The sequence below is a fragment of the Gallinula chloropus genome (assembly GCF_964237585.1).
Source record: "Gallinula chloropus genome assembly, chromosome: 1".
NCBI classification, from domain to species: domain Eukaryota; kingdom Metazoa; phylum Chordata; class Aves; order Gruiformes; family Rallidae; genus Gallinula; species Gallinula chloropus.
In genome coordinates this window covers 23,791,175-23,808,893 of record NC_140085.1, presented here as the reverse complement: position 1 = coordinate 23,808,893, position 17,719 = coordinate 23,791,175, and the positions used below count along the sequence as shown (strand labels likewise).

The following is a 17,719-nucleotide window of genomic DNA, read 5'->3' as shown; positions in this document are numbered from 1 at the left end:
CTTCCCAAATTATGTGGCTTAATTCTGAGCGTCTTAAATCAAGAAAGTGTGCGTTACGATTCTGACTGTGGGTATTCGCTTCAGCATAAAGCTGTTCACTATGTTGTCAAAAAGGTATAGGGTTTGTCTTGTCTGTTATTTAAAGTGTACTGTATCATGTATTGCTGTTTACATGGACCTTTTCCTGCAGGTGCTCAAAGCATCTTGCATCAGGGATTTGTTACAATTCAGTTTTATTTTCCAGCAAAATTAGAAGCGTGTAGTTAGTATGGCTGAGTATGTAGCACAGTAGGACATAACTACTGTAAGGCTGTCCTGTTTGATGGGAAGGGAAAGGGCTCCTCTCAACGGAGCCACCTACTAGGCTACCTAGGTCTAAAATACAGCAAAGTGTACAATGACCTTGTCACTAAATATTGCAATTCTGTGTATACTCCTCAGAACTGGTGCTCTTTTCATTGCAGTAATGCAGAAGCTCTTAATCTGTCTGAAATCTATCAGTGTTCCTCAATAAAATCAGGAATTGTACCACAGTGTCTTTGAATGTGCTTGTGCAGCTTGCTAGCAGGGCCTGAGTCCTCGCCAGGACACGTACTCCATGGATGCAGAACGGAGTCACGGTGCAGCAGCACTGGGCTCATTAAAACACAGCCCAGTTTTCTTTTCAGGCCATTCACTGTGGGCTAGGCAGCTACAGCCACCTTGTATGTAATGCTGCAAGTATTTCCTGTGTGGATTTTTCTACCACCAGAGTTGGAGTCTTATTTGCAAAGACCTTCCATCAAGCCCCATGGTCTGGCACTGAACTTCACCTCTATGAACATTTAATTGAAGTCCTTCATGGTCAAGTAAACTTGTTTCCTCAGCTCCTGTGAAAGGTGAGATAGCCTGAGCTGTGTCCCTGTCACTCCAGCTTCCCCCCTCCAGGTATAAACACACAAAACTGACACTCATTTATTCATATATTTAACAAATACTTTGTTCTCTAAAATCTGTTAATTATACAACATTGCATCTCCAACTATGACATACTGCAAAGCAGAGTGTATCACTGCGTTTAACTGCTTTCAGTATCAGCTCTCAGGACGAGTTAATTTGAACTTCCCTGAAGGGTCAGGAATAAACCAGTTTTCCCAGAGATCAGTGTGAACACTGGGATAGTCCCAAGGTTTGTATCGCCCGTTCCAGTGAAGTAATTTAGCTTCTTGGAGAAAATGCTCCGAATAACGGGTATCGGGACTCCAGCCTGTAGGGATGGATTTCAGAAGAAAAAATTAATCCAGTTTTTAATAGTGGAACTATTTAGATATTTATAAGCGTTCATGAGATCCCCTCTCAGTCTTCTCCAGGCTGAACAGCCCCACATCTCTCTGCTTTTCCTCATAGAAGAGATCACAGAATCACAAGGTTGGAAGAGACCTTTGAAAATCATCAAGTCCAACCATTCCCATCCTATGCTAAACCATATCCCTAAGTACCTCATCAACCCTTTTTTTGAACACATCCAGGGAAGGTGACTCAACCACCTCCCTGGGCAGCCTGTTCCAGGCCCTGACAACTCTTTCAGTAAAAAGTTTTTTTCTAATACACAATCTGGCCCTGCCCTGGCACAGCTTCATGCCATTTCCCCTTGCTCTATCTCCTGTCACCTGGCTGAAGAGACCATCGCCCACCTCTCTACAACCTCCCTTCAGGTAGTTGTAGGTGGTGATAAGGTCTCCCCTCAGCCTCCTCCAAGCTAAACAGCCCCAGCTCCCTCAGCCATTCCTCATATGATTTACCCTCTGCAGACAGTAGGAAGTTAAACTTACCCAGATGCCTTATGTGCCACATTGGATTAATAGTGGAATACTTCCCGTGAAATACAATCAGCATTGGAGAGGTTGCCACGCCTCCACCAAGGGTGCTGCTGTAGAGGTTTTCCCTGAAAAAGGATAAAAATAAAAAAAAAAAAGGAAAAGGTTCAAAACCTTAATCAAAGAATCTTTAGTACAAAAGGCAGAAAATTAAAAAGTATTCTGGCAAAATTAAAATTTTCTTTAAACGGATGGATTTCCAACATGCTCCTTCCTAACGCTGTTAATTACTTGTATTTGCAACTCCAATTCCTGTTGAGTAAATTGTTACTGCCAAGGAAAATGGGAGTCAGACCCAACATGATGCCAATTACTTCTATACAACACTGATAGACTGCAAGGCTGACAAAGCTTCATGTAGGAAAAAACCTGTTAAAATAATCAAACCTATTTTAGCCTCTTAAGAATATGCACGTTTCCATGTGTTGCATTCCCTCCTTTTTCCCCTTTCCCCTCTCCTCCAGCTTCTAGATCCATGAACTAACTTCAAATCCCAGAAGGGCAGGAAGGGATTGGAAGGGATCTCTTGAGATCATCTCGTCCAACCCCCCTGCTAAAGCAGGATCACCTGCAGCAGGTTGCACAGAATCACGTCCAGGGGGGAGGGTTTGAATTTCTCTCAAGAAGGAAACTCCTCAGCCTCTCTGGGCAGCCTCTTCCAGTGCTCTGTCACCCTCACAGTGAAGACATTTTTCCCCACATTCAGATGGAACTTCCTGTGTTCCAGTCTGTGCTCATTGCCAGTTGTCATGTCACTGGGCTTCACTGACAAGTTTTGCCCCATCCTCCTGACATCCACCCCTTAGATATTTATAAACATTAATCAGATCCCCCCTTGGTGTTCTCCAGGCTGAACAGCCTCAGCTCTCTCAGTCATTCCTCATACAAGGAGCTCCATCTCCCTCATCATTCTCACAGCCCTCTGCTGGATTCTCTCCAGTGGCTCCTGTCTTCCTTGAACTGGGGAGCCCAGAACTGGACACAGAACTCCAGATGTGGCTGCACCAGGGCAGAGTAGAGGGGAAGGATGACCTCCTTCAACCTGCTGGCCACACTCCTCTTAATGTGCCCCAGGACACCACCGGCCTGGGCCACAGGGGCACATTGCTGGATCAGAGTCAGATTTTGTCAAAGTCCAGTCAGTATAAACTTAACATCTAACAGAGGCTTTGGGCAACCTGGGCTAGTGGAGGGTGTCCCTGCTCATGGCAGGGGTTTGAAACTAAATGATCTGTGAAGTCCCTTCCAACCCAGCAGTCTGTGATTCTATTGTATCAGTTTCCTAAGCATTGTAATTCCAGGACCAGGTAAACTTTACTGATAAAACTTTATCAATAGAACTTGCAGTAGTATTCATAGAGTCTTTTGCAAACTCAGAAAAAGCATAACAAGAGCCTGTCAAGACACATTACATAAGCGGCCTAAGAAAAGCGCCATTTGGCTTCTCATTTGTTCACATGCTTATTTGTGTCTCTCCTCCTCTGTTCCTTTCTAAAACTAACAAGTCATGGACACAGTCCAATAGCACAAGCTGCTGGGTTTCAGTTCAGCCTTACTACATTTAAATTTAACCCTTTGCAGGGAAAGAAAATAAACATGGAGTTTAGAAATAGATGTTAACAGTGAACCAATGGTAAAAAATGAACTGATTCTTTCACTGTGTCATGACCTACTTGTGATTGATGCCAAAAATGTATCTTTCAATTTTGTTCATCTATAGAAGTGTTTCCTACTAATATTTAAGAAATATGGTGTCCAGCTAAGAGTCTGACTGACATTGCAATAGGAGAGACCCCACACAAACAAGGGAAGATTCCTCCTCCTTGAAGCCAGCCTAAGGAAGGGAAGATCCTAAGTGGCTTGATCCCCAAAGCAAGGCTGTTCATCTAAAGCAAGACCCATGTGTTCTCAGTGTCCTTTGGGATGAAGTGTAGTTTGTGACTAAACACAAGACTAGAATTCCAGGTGACCATTTACAGTTGGACTCGATGATCCTGAAGGTCTTTTCCAACCAAAACCATTCTATGATTTCCTGGTATACAATTGGTCAGATTTAACCAGATGGAAATTCTGACCCACTTCATTTGGTGCAATCTCAAAGAAAGACTCTTTGAGTTAAACTTTTAGCAGCTCTTAAACAGAAAAATAAAACTCTGAACTGAGTATTAAAAGTATAAAGGGCAAAGCTCAATTTCCACACATACTCCACATTTCTTTGCATCCACTTTTCCAACTGCTTTGTAATCCGTTGATGTTTCCATTCCGTCATGTTAGCAACAATTACTCCAGGATTGAAGGAGCAGGTGCTGGGGCTGATGCCAAGATCTCTAATTCCTTGCTTTCTGTAGTCCAGGAATCCCATGTACGTGTTCTAAGAAATAAAAAGTATGTTTATCCCCTATGAGTCTCCACAACATAAAGCATTCTTTGCCACTCACACAGAGACTAGAGACACGCTCCCTAAGCCAAGTTCGTAGATGACATTACCTGTCTTCACTTCTATATGACAGGAGCCTGAAAGGCAGAATACTTCCAGCTACTAAATTGCCTTTTCCACAGTATTGTTCCCTAGGAGTTTAAGACTCTTCCCTCACCACATGTTTGTCTTTCTGCAGCTTACTCTCAATGATGTAACATCCTACCTGTGTGGCTGTAATGCTAGAGGGATTCACTGACATGTCTGGGGAACTCAGCTCAGGAATGAGCCTTTAAACTTGTTTCCCAATTTGACTAATACAACTATCATATTTTATATACATTAGATATTCTGTAAGTGCTCCTGATCTACTAATAGCAAAATACCAAACATAATTTAGTAGAATCCAAAGAGCAACAGAGATTTAAATTATTACAGGAAACAACTCTGCATAGCATTAAGTTACTACAAAAATTAGTCCTTGATTACCTGTAAAACTATTATAAAACTATATATAAAAAAAACCCAAAACTTTAATGTTTGGGGAAAATGTATAAATAATTTTACATCTGTGGGCAAATACATTCATTATTAGAAGTCCAAAACAGCCTCTTACCTGCATCCCTACACTTCTAACTATTTCATGTGTAGAAGGCAGATCACAATCATCTGAAAAAGCTGCAGCATGTCCAGGTGCTAACTTCGTGTCATAGAGTTCCTGGATGTCACCTGATTACAAAAAGGTCAAAAGCATAAAAGAAACCTACTCCATCACTACAGAGTCACTAGGGTCACTGGTCACTTCTGTTCTCATATATGCTGCTTAAGAACACACCGATTTCAGGGGCCGGCCCAGATACTGAAGGCATCTGACTTTCATAACACGGGATAGTTTACAAATTTGAGTGCGGTTCCTGGATGTCTAAGGTCTATCTTTAGACATCACCAGAATTCAATACATCCACATTCTGGGCTGAATTCCAAAATCAGCCACAGCACAGGCAGATGACACTGTTACAAAGCCAAGTTACAAAGTTCTGCATTCACAGAGTTTGCTTTTGGAGAGCGACAGCACAGGCAATTTTTCTGAGGCTCCTGAAGCCCCACAAACCACTACTTCAATCTCTTACACAGATGAGGTTTCTCCTGGTGTTAGTGTTTACACCTCCTAATAGGATACCAGTACTGACCAGTTGAAACATGCTTGTGACATCTGACTGTCCCTCATGGCTTCACAGACCACCCACCTCCTTCCTGTTGGAGGGAAATGACATAACACATGGCACCGTGCTCATCCACTGACTAGCAGGTACCCACGGTGTGCTAGAGTGGTGTCAGGGCAGGTGGGAAGCACAGTGGTGCGCAGCAGTTACGGGAGTCTGCATCCAACCCCCCCTGCAGCTACCAGCTTTGCTGGTGGGCACAGGTCAGTCACAGGGAAGATGAATTATCTTGGAAGGCCACATATGACCTGGCAGCCCGACATGAGCCCATCAAAAAACTAGTAACTGAAAACATTCCTCATACTGTACACAGTGGAACTACTAGTTCTGAAATAAGTATGGATGAAGGTTTTTTTTTTCTGAACTCATCAGCTAGTTGGAAAACTTGGTTTAAGATCCATGTCCCACCAAGAAATAGAATTTGAATTAATGGGACACTTGATTGTTCAAGATCAATGTGCCTTATTAAGTATTTTCTCCTGATTCTAAACAGCTTCAAGAGAAAAGTAGGAAAAGGGGAAAATAAAAATCTAACCAAACAATTCCAGGCTGACAGCCAAAGTTCAGTATGTTTCATTCTGACTGCTTTGCAGAAAGCAATAAGTGATCCCAAAACTGAACCCCAAAACCCCCATTCACTCCTTATACTGTCAGAAGACGCAATCACTCCCACTCCAGAAGCATCTAACAGCACAGTCTCACATTACAGCTAATGCATGGGGAGCAGCTGCCAGAATACGCTCCCTCCCTGCGCCTCACTCCCACATGTCCATCTTTATTCCCCTCTTCTGGGCCCTACGATTGCATGGCCCAAGGGTGAGGAAATGAGGCTGGCTGAAGCAGAGAAAGAAAAAAAAAAAGGGTGAGGGAGAAAACCAAGTTTGTGGTTTTTTTTGTACTGCTCATCTTCTGCCTGGCCAACCAGCTGCATCAGCTCGCTCAGCAGCTGCACAACTGTAGATATGACACAAGTAACCGGAGCTGCCTGGGGACAGGAGAGGCCACTTCCCTCAGCAGCAGCCTGCTATGAGCCATGACATGAAACTGCACCTTTATCCTGTGGCTCACATAAGCTGACACCCCTAATGAGACAGAAAGCCCTACCTCCCCTCATCTCCCAGCCGTGCTGCCTCAACTCCTACCAGGGAACTAATTCAGGCTGAAAGCAACACACTCCTGGTGAATGCCTGTGCAGGTGCAGTGAGGGATACAGGGGAGGTGCCCTGCTCAGCTTCAAGTGCTCATGGAACTGGAGCATAAATGAAGCCTTCACAAACCTTTCAAGAGTCAAATATTGACGCCCACCAACGACAGACAGAACAACAAAACCAAAAACCTGATGTAACTGCTGAAAACACACAGAGAACTGCCTACTGCAAATTAAAATGAGACAGGGCAGATTAATCCTATTTTATAAAGCAGCCAATAGCAGCCCCTTCAAGTGCAGACATTCTGAAATCTGATGCTGAAGAGACAAAACTACAGAAAGCTGCAGAGAAGCAGTGGAGAGTAAAATTATACTTCTGTCATGTGTAAGTTCACAGATCTTAATATTCTTATTGCAAAGGTTAATTTTGGCCAAAAGTTTATTATAGCTACACTCAGTCCTTTCCAAAGGAAAACTTCGAACAGCCCTTTAATGTTTAACAAGGATAGGTAAAATGGTTTTGCTGTTCCTGTGTACTGGGCCTGGCTAGGATGGAGTTAATTTTCTTCATAGCAGTTCATACAGGGCTATGGTTTAGGTCTGTGACCAAAGCAGTACTGATAGCACAGTAATGCTTTAGCTTTGCTGAAGGGTGTTTGCACAGCACCAAGGCCTCACCATTTCTCATTCTGCCTCACCCCACTGATCAGGGGGTGAGCAGACTGGGAAGGGACACGATTGGGCAGATGACCCAAACTGACCAAGAAATATTCCATGCTATATAACCTCATGCTCAGCTATAAAAGGGGAAAGGGGGGGTGGACCGTGAGGGAGCATTAGCCAGCTTCTGCTTTGAAACTGGCTGGGCATCAGTCTACCCACTGTTTATATCATATCACTTGTTTTGTTTTCCTCTCCTTCTACTTATCCTTCACTTATTAAACAATTGTGTGTTTGCTTTATCTTGACGCTGGGGAGGATGAGGAAGAAGTGAGTGAGTAGCTGTGGTGCTTAGCTGCCCACCAGGGTTAAACCACAACACTCTGATTAAAAAATGCTATTAAATAACAAGATAACAATATGATAAAACAAGGGAGGCAACTACTCTACAGAGGGGGAAAAATATACTGGGAAATGGAAGAGAAATAAAATGCAATCTTTAAATATACAGTTCTTGTTCCGATTCTTCTGATTAGATTTCTCTGAAAAAAAGACTTTTCAGAATTTGAATGTCTTCTAACAGCTCCCATTTGTCTAGGAACTTGTACATCTTTGATCATGATTCTGAAAATTGCTATGGATTCTGAGCAGAAGATGCTTAAAATGGTATTTTAAGTGTTTGGAATTTTAACTCTTGCTCTCAAAAACCTAAGTAGTGGATAAGAATCAGTAACATTCACAGGAATTCAAATATTCTAAAGAAATGCATGTCACATCCTTAACAGTGAGTATTGTAACATCTAAGTTAAATCCATGTATTTCACCAATCAACCAGATTCAATTAAAATGAAACCCTTATGTACAATTTTGATAAAAATCAACTATTAAAAAGATAGATGAAAGAAAGTTCATCTCCACTTTCCTTTAATTAAAGATTATTTGTAGTTTACACTCCTAGCAGCTGACTTAGTTTCCATTATCGCTCACATTTCTGAAAAACTGTAAAAGCTGCAATAATTTTAATTCTGCTAGAAATTGCTTTTTGGGTGACAACTTACCTTGAACAATGACATCATCATCCAAATATATTACTTTCTCATGTTTCTGGATAAGCAAAGGAAGATAAAATCGAACGAAGTTCAACTATTAAAGAGAAAAAAGGTAAAGACTAAATGGTAAAGCTGTTCAATGCCGTAGTCTCACACTTCCGTCTATTAACAAGTGTTTTAATTTCTCTCTTCACTGAGCACTAGCCAGTCATCACTTGCTTCCTCCCCCCAGCTTTACTAGCATCTTGAATCCATTATTATTATTCCCTATTTTATTTACTAAGCCCTAACCAAGCAGCCCAAAATTTGTTTCATCACAGAATCACTTAGGTTGGAAAGGGCCTTTTGAAATTATCTTGTCTAACTCCTCAAGTAGGGTCCACCCTAGCAGACTGCCAGGGACCGTGCCCAGTTGAGTTCCAAGTATCTCCACAGATGGAGCCTCTCCTTGTATAAAAGATACTCCAAATTCCTTAATCTTTTCTAATGTGTTTTTACAGCGTGCATCATACAAAGCACTAAAAGTTTAATAGTGCCATCATACTGCTCTATAGGAATGATTTGGCTGGTGGCAGAGACACAAGACAGCAGATGTCTACAACAGCAACAAAGAATGCAGCAGAGAGCAAGGGGACTGAGAATGTAAGAACCACCATACTGATTCAAACCATTTCCCCCAGCACCAGCCTTCAGAGCGGTCCTAAGCAGACGCTCAGTGAAAAATAAGAATAGAGCAAGCATACGGAAGAGTTGCTCCAAGTATTCTCCTAGCTTTCAGCTCAAGGGATTTCCTGAATCAGGTGTGGTCTGTCTAAACATAAACTTCAGTCCTCACTGAATCCTTGTAAATTTTTACCTCCATGAGACCGTTCAGGGAGGAATTTTAGAGATTTAGTACTAATTGCATGAAAAAACGTGCACATTTCTTGTTTGTTCTTACTGTGACTCCTACTAATTTAATCCAACAGTCATTAGGTCTTTCACTGGAAGAGACAGTGATCAAGCATCCCCCATCAAGTCCTCCATGCCACTTAGTTCTGTGGACCTCTACTATTTTCATGCTACAACTCATATTTCCAAGCTGAACAGTTCTAACCCCCTGAGCCCTTGCAGATCTTTTCCATACATTAGAAATGTCAAAGACTCAGAAGGGAGGCAAGGTGAAACATTCTTAATGGACCTGAACGTTTCCTGGTGGCGTTACACCTTTGTCAGCTAAGGGGACAAGGATGGCATATAGTATTTAGGGTAAGGGAGAGCTATGGATTTGTATTGTGGCATAACAGTGTTCTCCATTCTGATCTTTACTCTTCCCTAATAATTTCTAACATCTGATTTACCTTTTCTGACAGCTGATAATATTTAGACTAGTTGTTAGCCTCTAAATTAACGTGGACATGAGCAGAATGCAGCCAGCTCAGCATCATGGAGGCACAGAGAACACTATTAGATCTTCCCTCAACAAACTGTGAATATATAATTAAAAGATACCACACAAATTACCAAGTTTATGCCACCAAATAATGGGCTCCCAGGAAAACACACAAGTTGCAATGAGCTTGTTATAGTGCACTCTTCCTTCTTGAAGGAGAGAATAGTGGTTGGACCTGATGTGGCTTCTCTGGCTTATACCACCCTGTGCATTAGAACAGAGAGCTAGGACATTTTAAAGCCTGCAAGGAGTGTTAAAAGTGCTGGTAATCCGTGATTCATTTACTCACAGGCTGCAGTAGCTCAGGACGTGAAGCATCTTGTCTGATTTTTCCTTTCAGTACCATAGGGTTGAATTCCACAACCTTAAATTTTATTTCTTTCAGTTTAGAATTTTCAATCCATTTTCTGTGATAAAAATGAAGTGGTACAAGAAATAGAGTGTGTGACAAGTAATTCCACCAGTAACTGCACAGACTCATAGGAGAATAAGAGACCTGGAAAGCTCACTCACTCTGTTCTATCCCAAGACAGAATCACTTCTGTCTACAGCTATTGCACATGGACATTTGTTTAACCTGTTCTTAAAAAAAACCCAAACCCAACAAATAAAACAAAGAACCAACACACGAAAACCCCAACGAGACAAACACCACCTCCAAATACAGACTCCACAAGCTGGCCAAACAATTAATCTTTTGCCATCACTAGCATTAAATACTATTTTTCTAAGTTTTCTTGCTACAGTTAAAGACCCTTTTTTTCTTATCCTATCCAGTGCTTTTAAAGTAGAGTTTACTTTTCTCCCTTTTACAGTTTTATGTCCTTCAAGATGACTGCCACATCGTCTCCACATTAGATTTTCTTTAGACTAAACAAATTATTTCAATTATTTTGTCACATTTCTCGACACCATTGCTTATTTTCTCCTCTGACCTCTCTTCTAAATCCTTCATGAAGGCATCCAAAACTTCTTCTGATGCTTTAATAATTTCTGCAAGATCAGAAGTAATTTCCTCACATCTCCTGTAGTCATATGTGTCAACATGCTTATACAGTATGATGCATGCCTTCTTTCTTATCCTTTTTTTTTTAAATCAGTGTGGTCAGTTACATTCTGATTCTGTAGCTTCCCAAATGAGTGCTACGCAACTCCAGCTTTACCCTGAGCCAATACAATGAGCTGTTCCCACCTATATTTTCTTGTCATTCCCTCTACAGAATGCCATCATATTTTACAGTTCATTTTTCCAGTTCATCAGGATTACTTTTTTCAGCTCTTTTCCTCAATGCATCTGCTGTCTCCTTTCCAGCTTCATGCCAACTGCAGGTTCATAAGGAACATTCTCCACTATTACCTAGGTTATAGATTACTTTGGTGGGAAAAACTCCCTGTGGAACCCCACTCATCGTATTTCTCACTTTGACACCAATTGTGGGTACACAGGCTCCAGAATGGCAGCATCTAGAGGTGACAACTGCTAAGAAATCTTCTTTAATTCAGACCATCCTCTTCTTTTAGATGTTTGCAAATTTTTACACCCAAACATGCTTTCACTAGGAGCTTCTTCAGACCTCAGTTTATAACTTTAATACACCCTCTTAGCTGAAATTAGCTTTAAAGTTTTTCTACTCTGAAGCTTAAACTTTTGATTGGTGCTGTGTCTTAAGTGCAGTGTCACAAAGTGGGATTGCAACAAGTAAGCACGTATATACTTATTCATTACAGCCCCTTCTGCAGCCCATCTACAAAAGGCAGAGAGGCACAGGTATGGGCATGGTCTGGCTACTTCACAGCCCTCCAGGCCAGTTAGTGCCTCATGTAGGGCAAAGTGGTGCTTTTTCCTACACCTGGGGACTGCTACCAATAGCACTACTTAAATAAAAGTCTTCTAGAGTCTATGCCTGTGATAAGGAGAACAACAATAGGGGCCTAACTAGAGAATGAAACAAAATAAGGCTGGTGTATACCGAACATGCGGGATGGTATTCTTCAGTCCAACTATGTAGAACAAAACATTGGCCTCTGTGTTGCTGTAGATACTGCTGATTGCTGCTACAGTTGCACCTATTCTGCCCGCGGCAGCGCAGATTACAACTGGGATTTCTTCTTCCATTTCCTCAGGACTCTCCAAATCAACTACAAGAAACAAAACCACACATTAAAATAGAACATTAAGAATCTTTTTATATCAGATCTAGGTTATAGGAATGCCTATGGAGTTCCATAATCAGCTGAATTGTATCACAATCACCTCGTTTCTTTACCACATCCTATACACATCCGCACCTGGCAAGGCACACAGCACGAGCTGTCGCTAATCCAGAACTGCATGCAGGTTGACTGGACTGTTGGATGCCTCCAAACAGAATATATAAACACAGCTCTTGGCATCTTCTGCTCAGCAGGGGTACAATGCAGCCTGTCCTCCAAGTAGCTGCTTATTCACATGAAACCTGAAGAAGTTTGAATACCTTTGAGACTTCGACTTCTCAGTTACATTTAGTGCAAATTGGACAATAGGCTCCAAAATTATCTAGAGAAAGTGGTAAGCCAAAGAGTTGGTGTGATTCCATGAGCTTCGATTCTTTGGGAAGCAGGCTAGAAATGAGTAGTGCAACATTTCGTACCAGCAGGAAGTTACTAATGATAAAAAGGAAAAAAAATCTAAACAATACCAATTCAGTTTACATTGCTGCTAATGAAGATTTTTATCCCTAGCACTAACTTACTTATACCAGTTAAAACATAACCACTGAAGTCGTAAGAGCCCCCCAAACAACAGACTGAAAAAAATGGTTTATACCAGGACAGAGTTTGTTTATCTTGGGAACAGTGAATAAGCTATTAGCATAAACATTTAATACCAGTCCAAACACATCAATCCTAGCAGGTTTCCATCACTGAAAGAATTCCAGCAAAAACTTCTGCTGTAGGTTACATCAAAATTTGATGATCTATCTGAAATAAATAGGTAGGCCAAGGACATTTCCAAAGGGGCAAGCTGTGATCAAAGTTTATTATCACTTGACAACTCCAATGTTGTTCATCATAAATAAGGATACAGTCCAGCTTCCATCTACAACACTGACATCTAGATAAAAATCTCAATCAGAATGGCAACTCTTAGTCATTACTATTGATCTACTATTTTATTGAAGGAATTCAGAAACAAGAAATTCCACATCCATATGCAACAACGTGAGCAGCTCATCTACCGCAGGGCAAACAGGATTCAGTAAGATAAAAAGCACTTTTCAGATGAAGAGACAAGGCATATAAAACAAAACAGAAATGGAACAGAAGGGCAGGTCACTTACCTGTTTCGTTCTTTAACACTGATGGCGACTGGTGGACTTTGTTATACAGAATGGCACACACAGTTAAGACAAGAAGGAACAGTAAGATCTGATTAACTGAAACAAAAGGGAGAATTTGTTAACAAACAGTGGAATAGCTAATTCCCAATTGCATCTCTTAAAAAAAAAAATCTGATATGCAACCAGTACATATCATAACCTGTATTTGCTGTATTTACAAAATTGTCCTTTCTCCTGCTTTTTGATGAAGTTAAACACTTTATGTTAAAAACATAATAGTATCTCTCCCCCATTACAATAGTTTCCAACTATTTGATTTTCATGGATAATTTGCTCACTAAATCATTAAGCTCCCAATATATATGCGTTATCCATACCAGGAAATTCACGTTTCTGAATTTTACCAGGAGCCTGAAACTAGGCACAACCCACATGAAACCAGCAACTACCTGCTCTCAGTGGGAAATTCCAGACCCCCTCCCCATCTTGAACAAAAGCAGTGAGTAATTTTAAATTAAAAGGGATTTATTGTAATACTTATATGACTTAGTTAACATATAAAAGCTTATTTGTATACTTAAATGTAATTTAGCAACACTAGAACTATAAATTTGTACACAACAGTTGCATGAGAAACTTCATTTGATATCTCTATTCTCTTAAAAAATATACATTTCAAATGTTTTTAATCTTTCTTACTTTTCTTTAAAAGAGCCATCTGTCCTGTTGGATGAGAACTGTGATCTGTGGCAAAATTAAAAAAAAAAAATTAAAAAGACAGAAAAATTGTTAATACCAGTAGGGAATACTACTTAGCTATTTCAAGGACAAGGTATTGCATCATCAAACTTTACTGTTGACCTGGTTCAAATAAAACTGAAATCTATCTCTAACTTTTTTATAAGAAATAATTAATATTCTGGGCTAGAACTATTCCATACTTTAAGTTACTAAAAGGTTGAAAGGAACAGCATTTTAATAGATTCCACCCAATTACCTACATGAGTGATAACTAAAGTTTTTAAACACATTTGAATTAAAACACCCATTTCAATTTGTAAATACATTTACATTTGTCTCCAATTTAATCTAAAACAGAACAACAGCCAAATACTAATCTCTAGCTGGAGTATGTTCCCAAACACATGGGAATATTGTAATGGAGCAGCATCTTTTGGACTCTCAGAAAAATTCAGAGCAATAGTGGAAATATTTTCTAATAGCAGTATCCTTCCGTTAACAGGGAAGTTTGTGCAATGTGGCTTGTACTTAAGCATATTATTTGGGATGCTGAAGAAAATGAAGGAACCTTCTCTAACATTGTACTTCTAAACCAGGCCCAAGAGCAGCCATGACTTTACTCCAGAAAGGGCGGAATATACAGGATTATGGGAATTAAGACATTCACCTAAATTCTGGATCCCCAAGCTACTGTTTGTGACAAAAAAACCCACTCTAACAACAACAACAAAGCAACAGTAAAAACCATCACCAGAAGTTAGAGTAGGGGGGAGGGGAAAATTTAACTATGTGATCTAACCTTTATGCTATGGTAGCTGTATGTAGGACAGAAGTCAATTTTTCCTGTGTCCATCTGACCGCCTCCCATTGGTTAATACGCAAGTTTGGGCGGCATCCTGCATTAGCCTCTACTTTGACTAACAAGATAAACAATAATAAAAGCATTTTTTAACAGCTAAGATGTGGCTTTGTTTACAAACCACCTACATCCACATGTATTTAGATTCCAAATTTAGGACTAAACTGTAGTGAGAGAGGAGTATCTCTGAAGCCCTCTTGCATCCGCAGTACTTATCTACATTCCAGCAGCTCCCTCTCCTCATGTGGCATTAATTTACACAGAGAGGAAATCAAGCTTATCGGTAAAAAAACCCTGCTGCTGAGAAAGCCCTTCTCTCACGCACTGCGCACAAGCATTGTTTTATCACCCATTTTAAACGTTAACTCATTAAGGTAAGCAGAGAGGCAAGAGAACCCTCAGAGTCGCTTCCTAAACCCACTTTAGCTAATCACAATCTTCCACTGATTTCCACAGAGCTGACTACTATCTTTCAATTAACATTTGCAATGATAGTTGCAAACAATACTGATGATCGCTGCAAGATAAAAGCTGGAAAGCCACAGCTTCACAATATCTTCAGAAATTATTAAGTCAACATACATTGAACCACATTTTTAAATCCAAACTCAGACACTCACCCAAGCTTGAGTTCTAGAACTACAGCATTCCTAAGCCTCAGAAAGACAGATTGATTACCCACTGATTTTTAAGGAAAGAGAGAAATATTTGTTCTCCTGCAAATATTTATTCATTTTTTTTCTGACTGGAGACTTTAGTTCCTGGAACCTGGCAGTCCCTAACTCGGCTGCCAAATCCTGTAACAAAACGAGGGGCTGCAGAAGGGAAAACTCAGAAACAGTGACATTACTGCTCAGATATTTCCTGCTTAATTAGTCTTTTTACCTCTTCAAAGCAGCACAGTATTCAGGACTCCTCTCTTCTGAAGAGCTGTAGAGCTATTTACTTGGATCCTAGATAACTCACAGCTGTAAGCACTCTTGCCAAAGCTTCCTTGACCATCATCCTCCTTTGAAGTCCCCCGCACAAGGGCCTTACAGGGCACAGTAACAGTTTTAAGATTCAATTCCTTTTTCAAACTCTTCAAAGTTTACTTTGGAGTCGTGCTGGTTTTCTTTTCTTTCTCTGCTGCTGAGGAATAGCAGAGAGTCCAGACGCGGCACCGGAGGAATGAGAGCCCATAAACCACTTCCAGATGTTCAGAAAGACGATGCAGCCCCAGATCTGGCAAACTTGCCTCAGAGCTTCAGCAAGCAGATTGCAAATAAATCCCGTAGGACAAAAAGTCTTAAGGGGGTGGGGGAAAGAGAAGGAAACAAACCCTTCCAGAAGTTACTTCAACAGCCTAGTTGCAGGTTAGGTTTCTAGACTATTTATGGCAAATGTGAACAGGTAACTAATGTGCCCGAGCCAAACAACTACATGCCAAAGCCAAACTGAAAGCTGAAGTATTCCCAGTGCCTGTTTGCAGAGTTCTTGCAAGTCAAAAGCTAAGGGAAACTTGCAAAATTCAAGTCTGAACACATATTTCGACTTGAATCACCTTATTGCCACATCTTAGAGCAGTTAAAACAACGTGAATCCACGGGTATAGTTTGTATTCAGAGGGATTTTAGGTCAAGATAACCAGCCCGTGTTAACACTCTGCCTCCTAAGCACTCCTGGAATGCGTTTGCAGTTTCCTTTCTACATGACTTTTTTTTCAAATTCTCTCCCTCCCTTCTAAGACTCTGCTTTGTCACAAGACTTTCATGAGTACTAAAAGGAACAACATTCAATGCCAAATTATTCTTCATATTTTTAGCATGAGACAGTGCAAAACTGAGGAGATAAGGTTTCAGTAATTGTGTTTTAAATGAAGATTGTTGTTTCATTTGCAGGAACTGAAAACGTGGGTTTAAGTTGAATAAACATATGAGGCTGAAGGAAACAGAAGATGCTGCTGGGTTGCCAGTAATCTCAACCATGCCAGAACTGCGTTATATGTGTCTGATTTGGTACAGAAATCCCCATTTTGCAAAGCTGCTTGAAGGAAAAACAAATGAAGTTATACAGTTATGTGCTTTATGTAGATGGACAGAAAGATTACTATTTTTTAAGCTGCATTACACTCGTGTTCCTCAACATCCACCCATGTTTTGTTCATCTCCCTGCCACTGGTATGTGCATCCTTAACAGCCCAAAGATGCACTCAGATGTATGAGCTTGCAGCATTGGGACCATCTGCTTCACCTGGCAGTAACCCCGGAATTACTGGCAACCCAGTAGCACCTTCTCCGGATTTCCCTCTGCCTCACGTGTTTGTATTCTCACCAACACCCTTCTCACACAGGAAAGAGAGCAGCTTTTGTCCCGCAGAACGAGATCTTCGGGTTTACTCATATCATCCGCTCTTAACTGTAGAACTGAAACCTCGGTTTCTCATCTCAACCTTCTGGGTTTAAACCAGCGAGTCATTCTCTCAGATGTATCAGGCAGCACGGCTCGCTTAGCAGCAAGTTTTAAAAAAAAAAAAACCGAAAACACAACACAAAACCCCCCAAAAAGCCAACAAAGCCCGCCACGGACTTCTGAGGGTTTGCATGCGGAGCTGGGTGCCCGAGGCACACACCGCACCCGTGGTGACCCGAGCACCCCAGCTGCTCCCCGCAGGCAGGGCGGGAAGGCTTGGCCCTGACAGGACTCCTGCCGAAGCACGGCCGAGACCGGCGCCTCCCGAAGGGCGGAGGGAGCCGCGCCGAAAGGCCTGCGGCAAAGGCGGCAGCAGCAGCACGGCCGAAAAGGCGGCCTCCGAGACCCCGCCCTAGCCGAAGACAAGACGCGGCTCCCTCGCTGCGCCTCTCGGCCGGCCCCCTAAGCTGAGGAGCGGAGCAGGCCGGCACCCAGCGGGCGGGAGGTCGCCGCCTCCCCCCCACCGCCGACGCGAAGACAGCGGGGGCCGAGCTCCCCCTCAGGGACGAGGGTAACCGACGCCCGCCGCGCCGCCATCACGTGACCGACAGCGACTCCCGCCGCC

At 41.7% G+C, this 17,719-nt stretch overlaps 1 protein-coding gene across 1 annotated transcript; it reads right to left on the bottom strand.

Annotated features, from left to right (window-relative positions):
* Positions 1-983: 983 nt before the first annotated feature.
* Positions 984-17,691, bottom strand: GLT8D2 (glycosyltransferase 8 domain containing 2; the record flags this gene model as incomplete). The annotated part of the gene is made up of 9 exons (XM_084268577.1): positions 984-1,246; positions 1,812-1,924; positions 4,061-4,227; positions 4,889-5,001; positions 8,361-8,445; positions 10,073-10,190; positions 11,754-11,922; positions 13,104-13,199; positions 17,586-17,691. The coding sequence occupies 9 exons, from the start codon at positions 17,689-17,691 to the stop codon at positions 1,074-1,076; spliced, it is 1,140 nt and encodes a 379-aa protein (XP_084124703.1). The 3' UTR covers positions 984-1,073.
* Between the last annotated feature and the right edge of the window lie 28 nt (positions 17,692-17,719).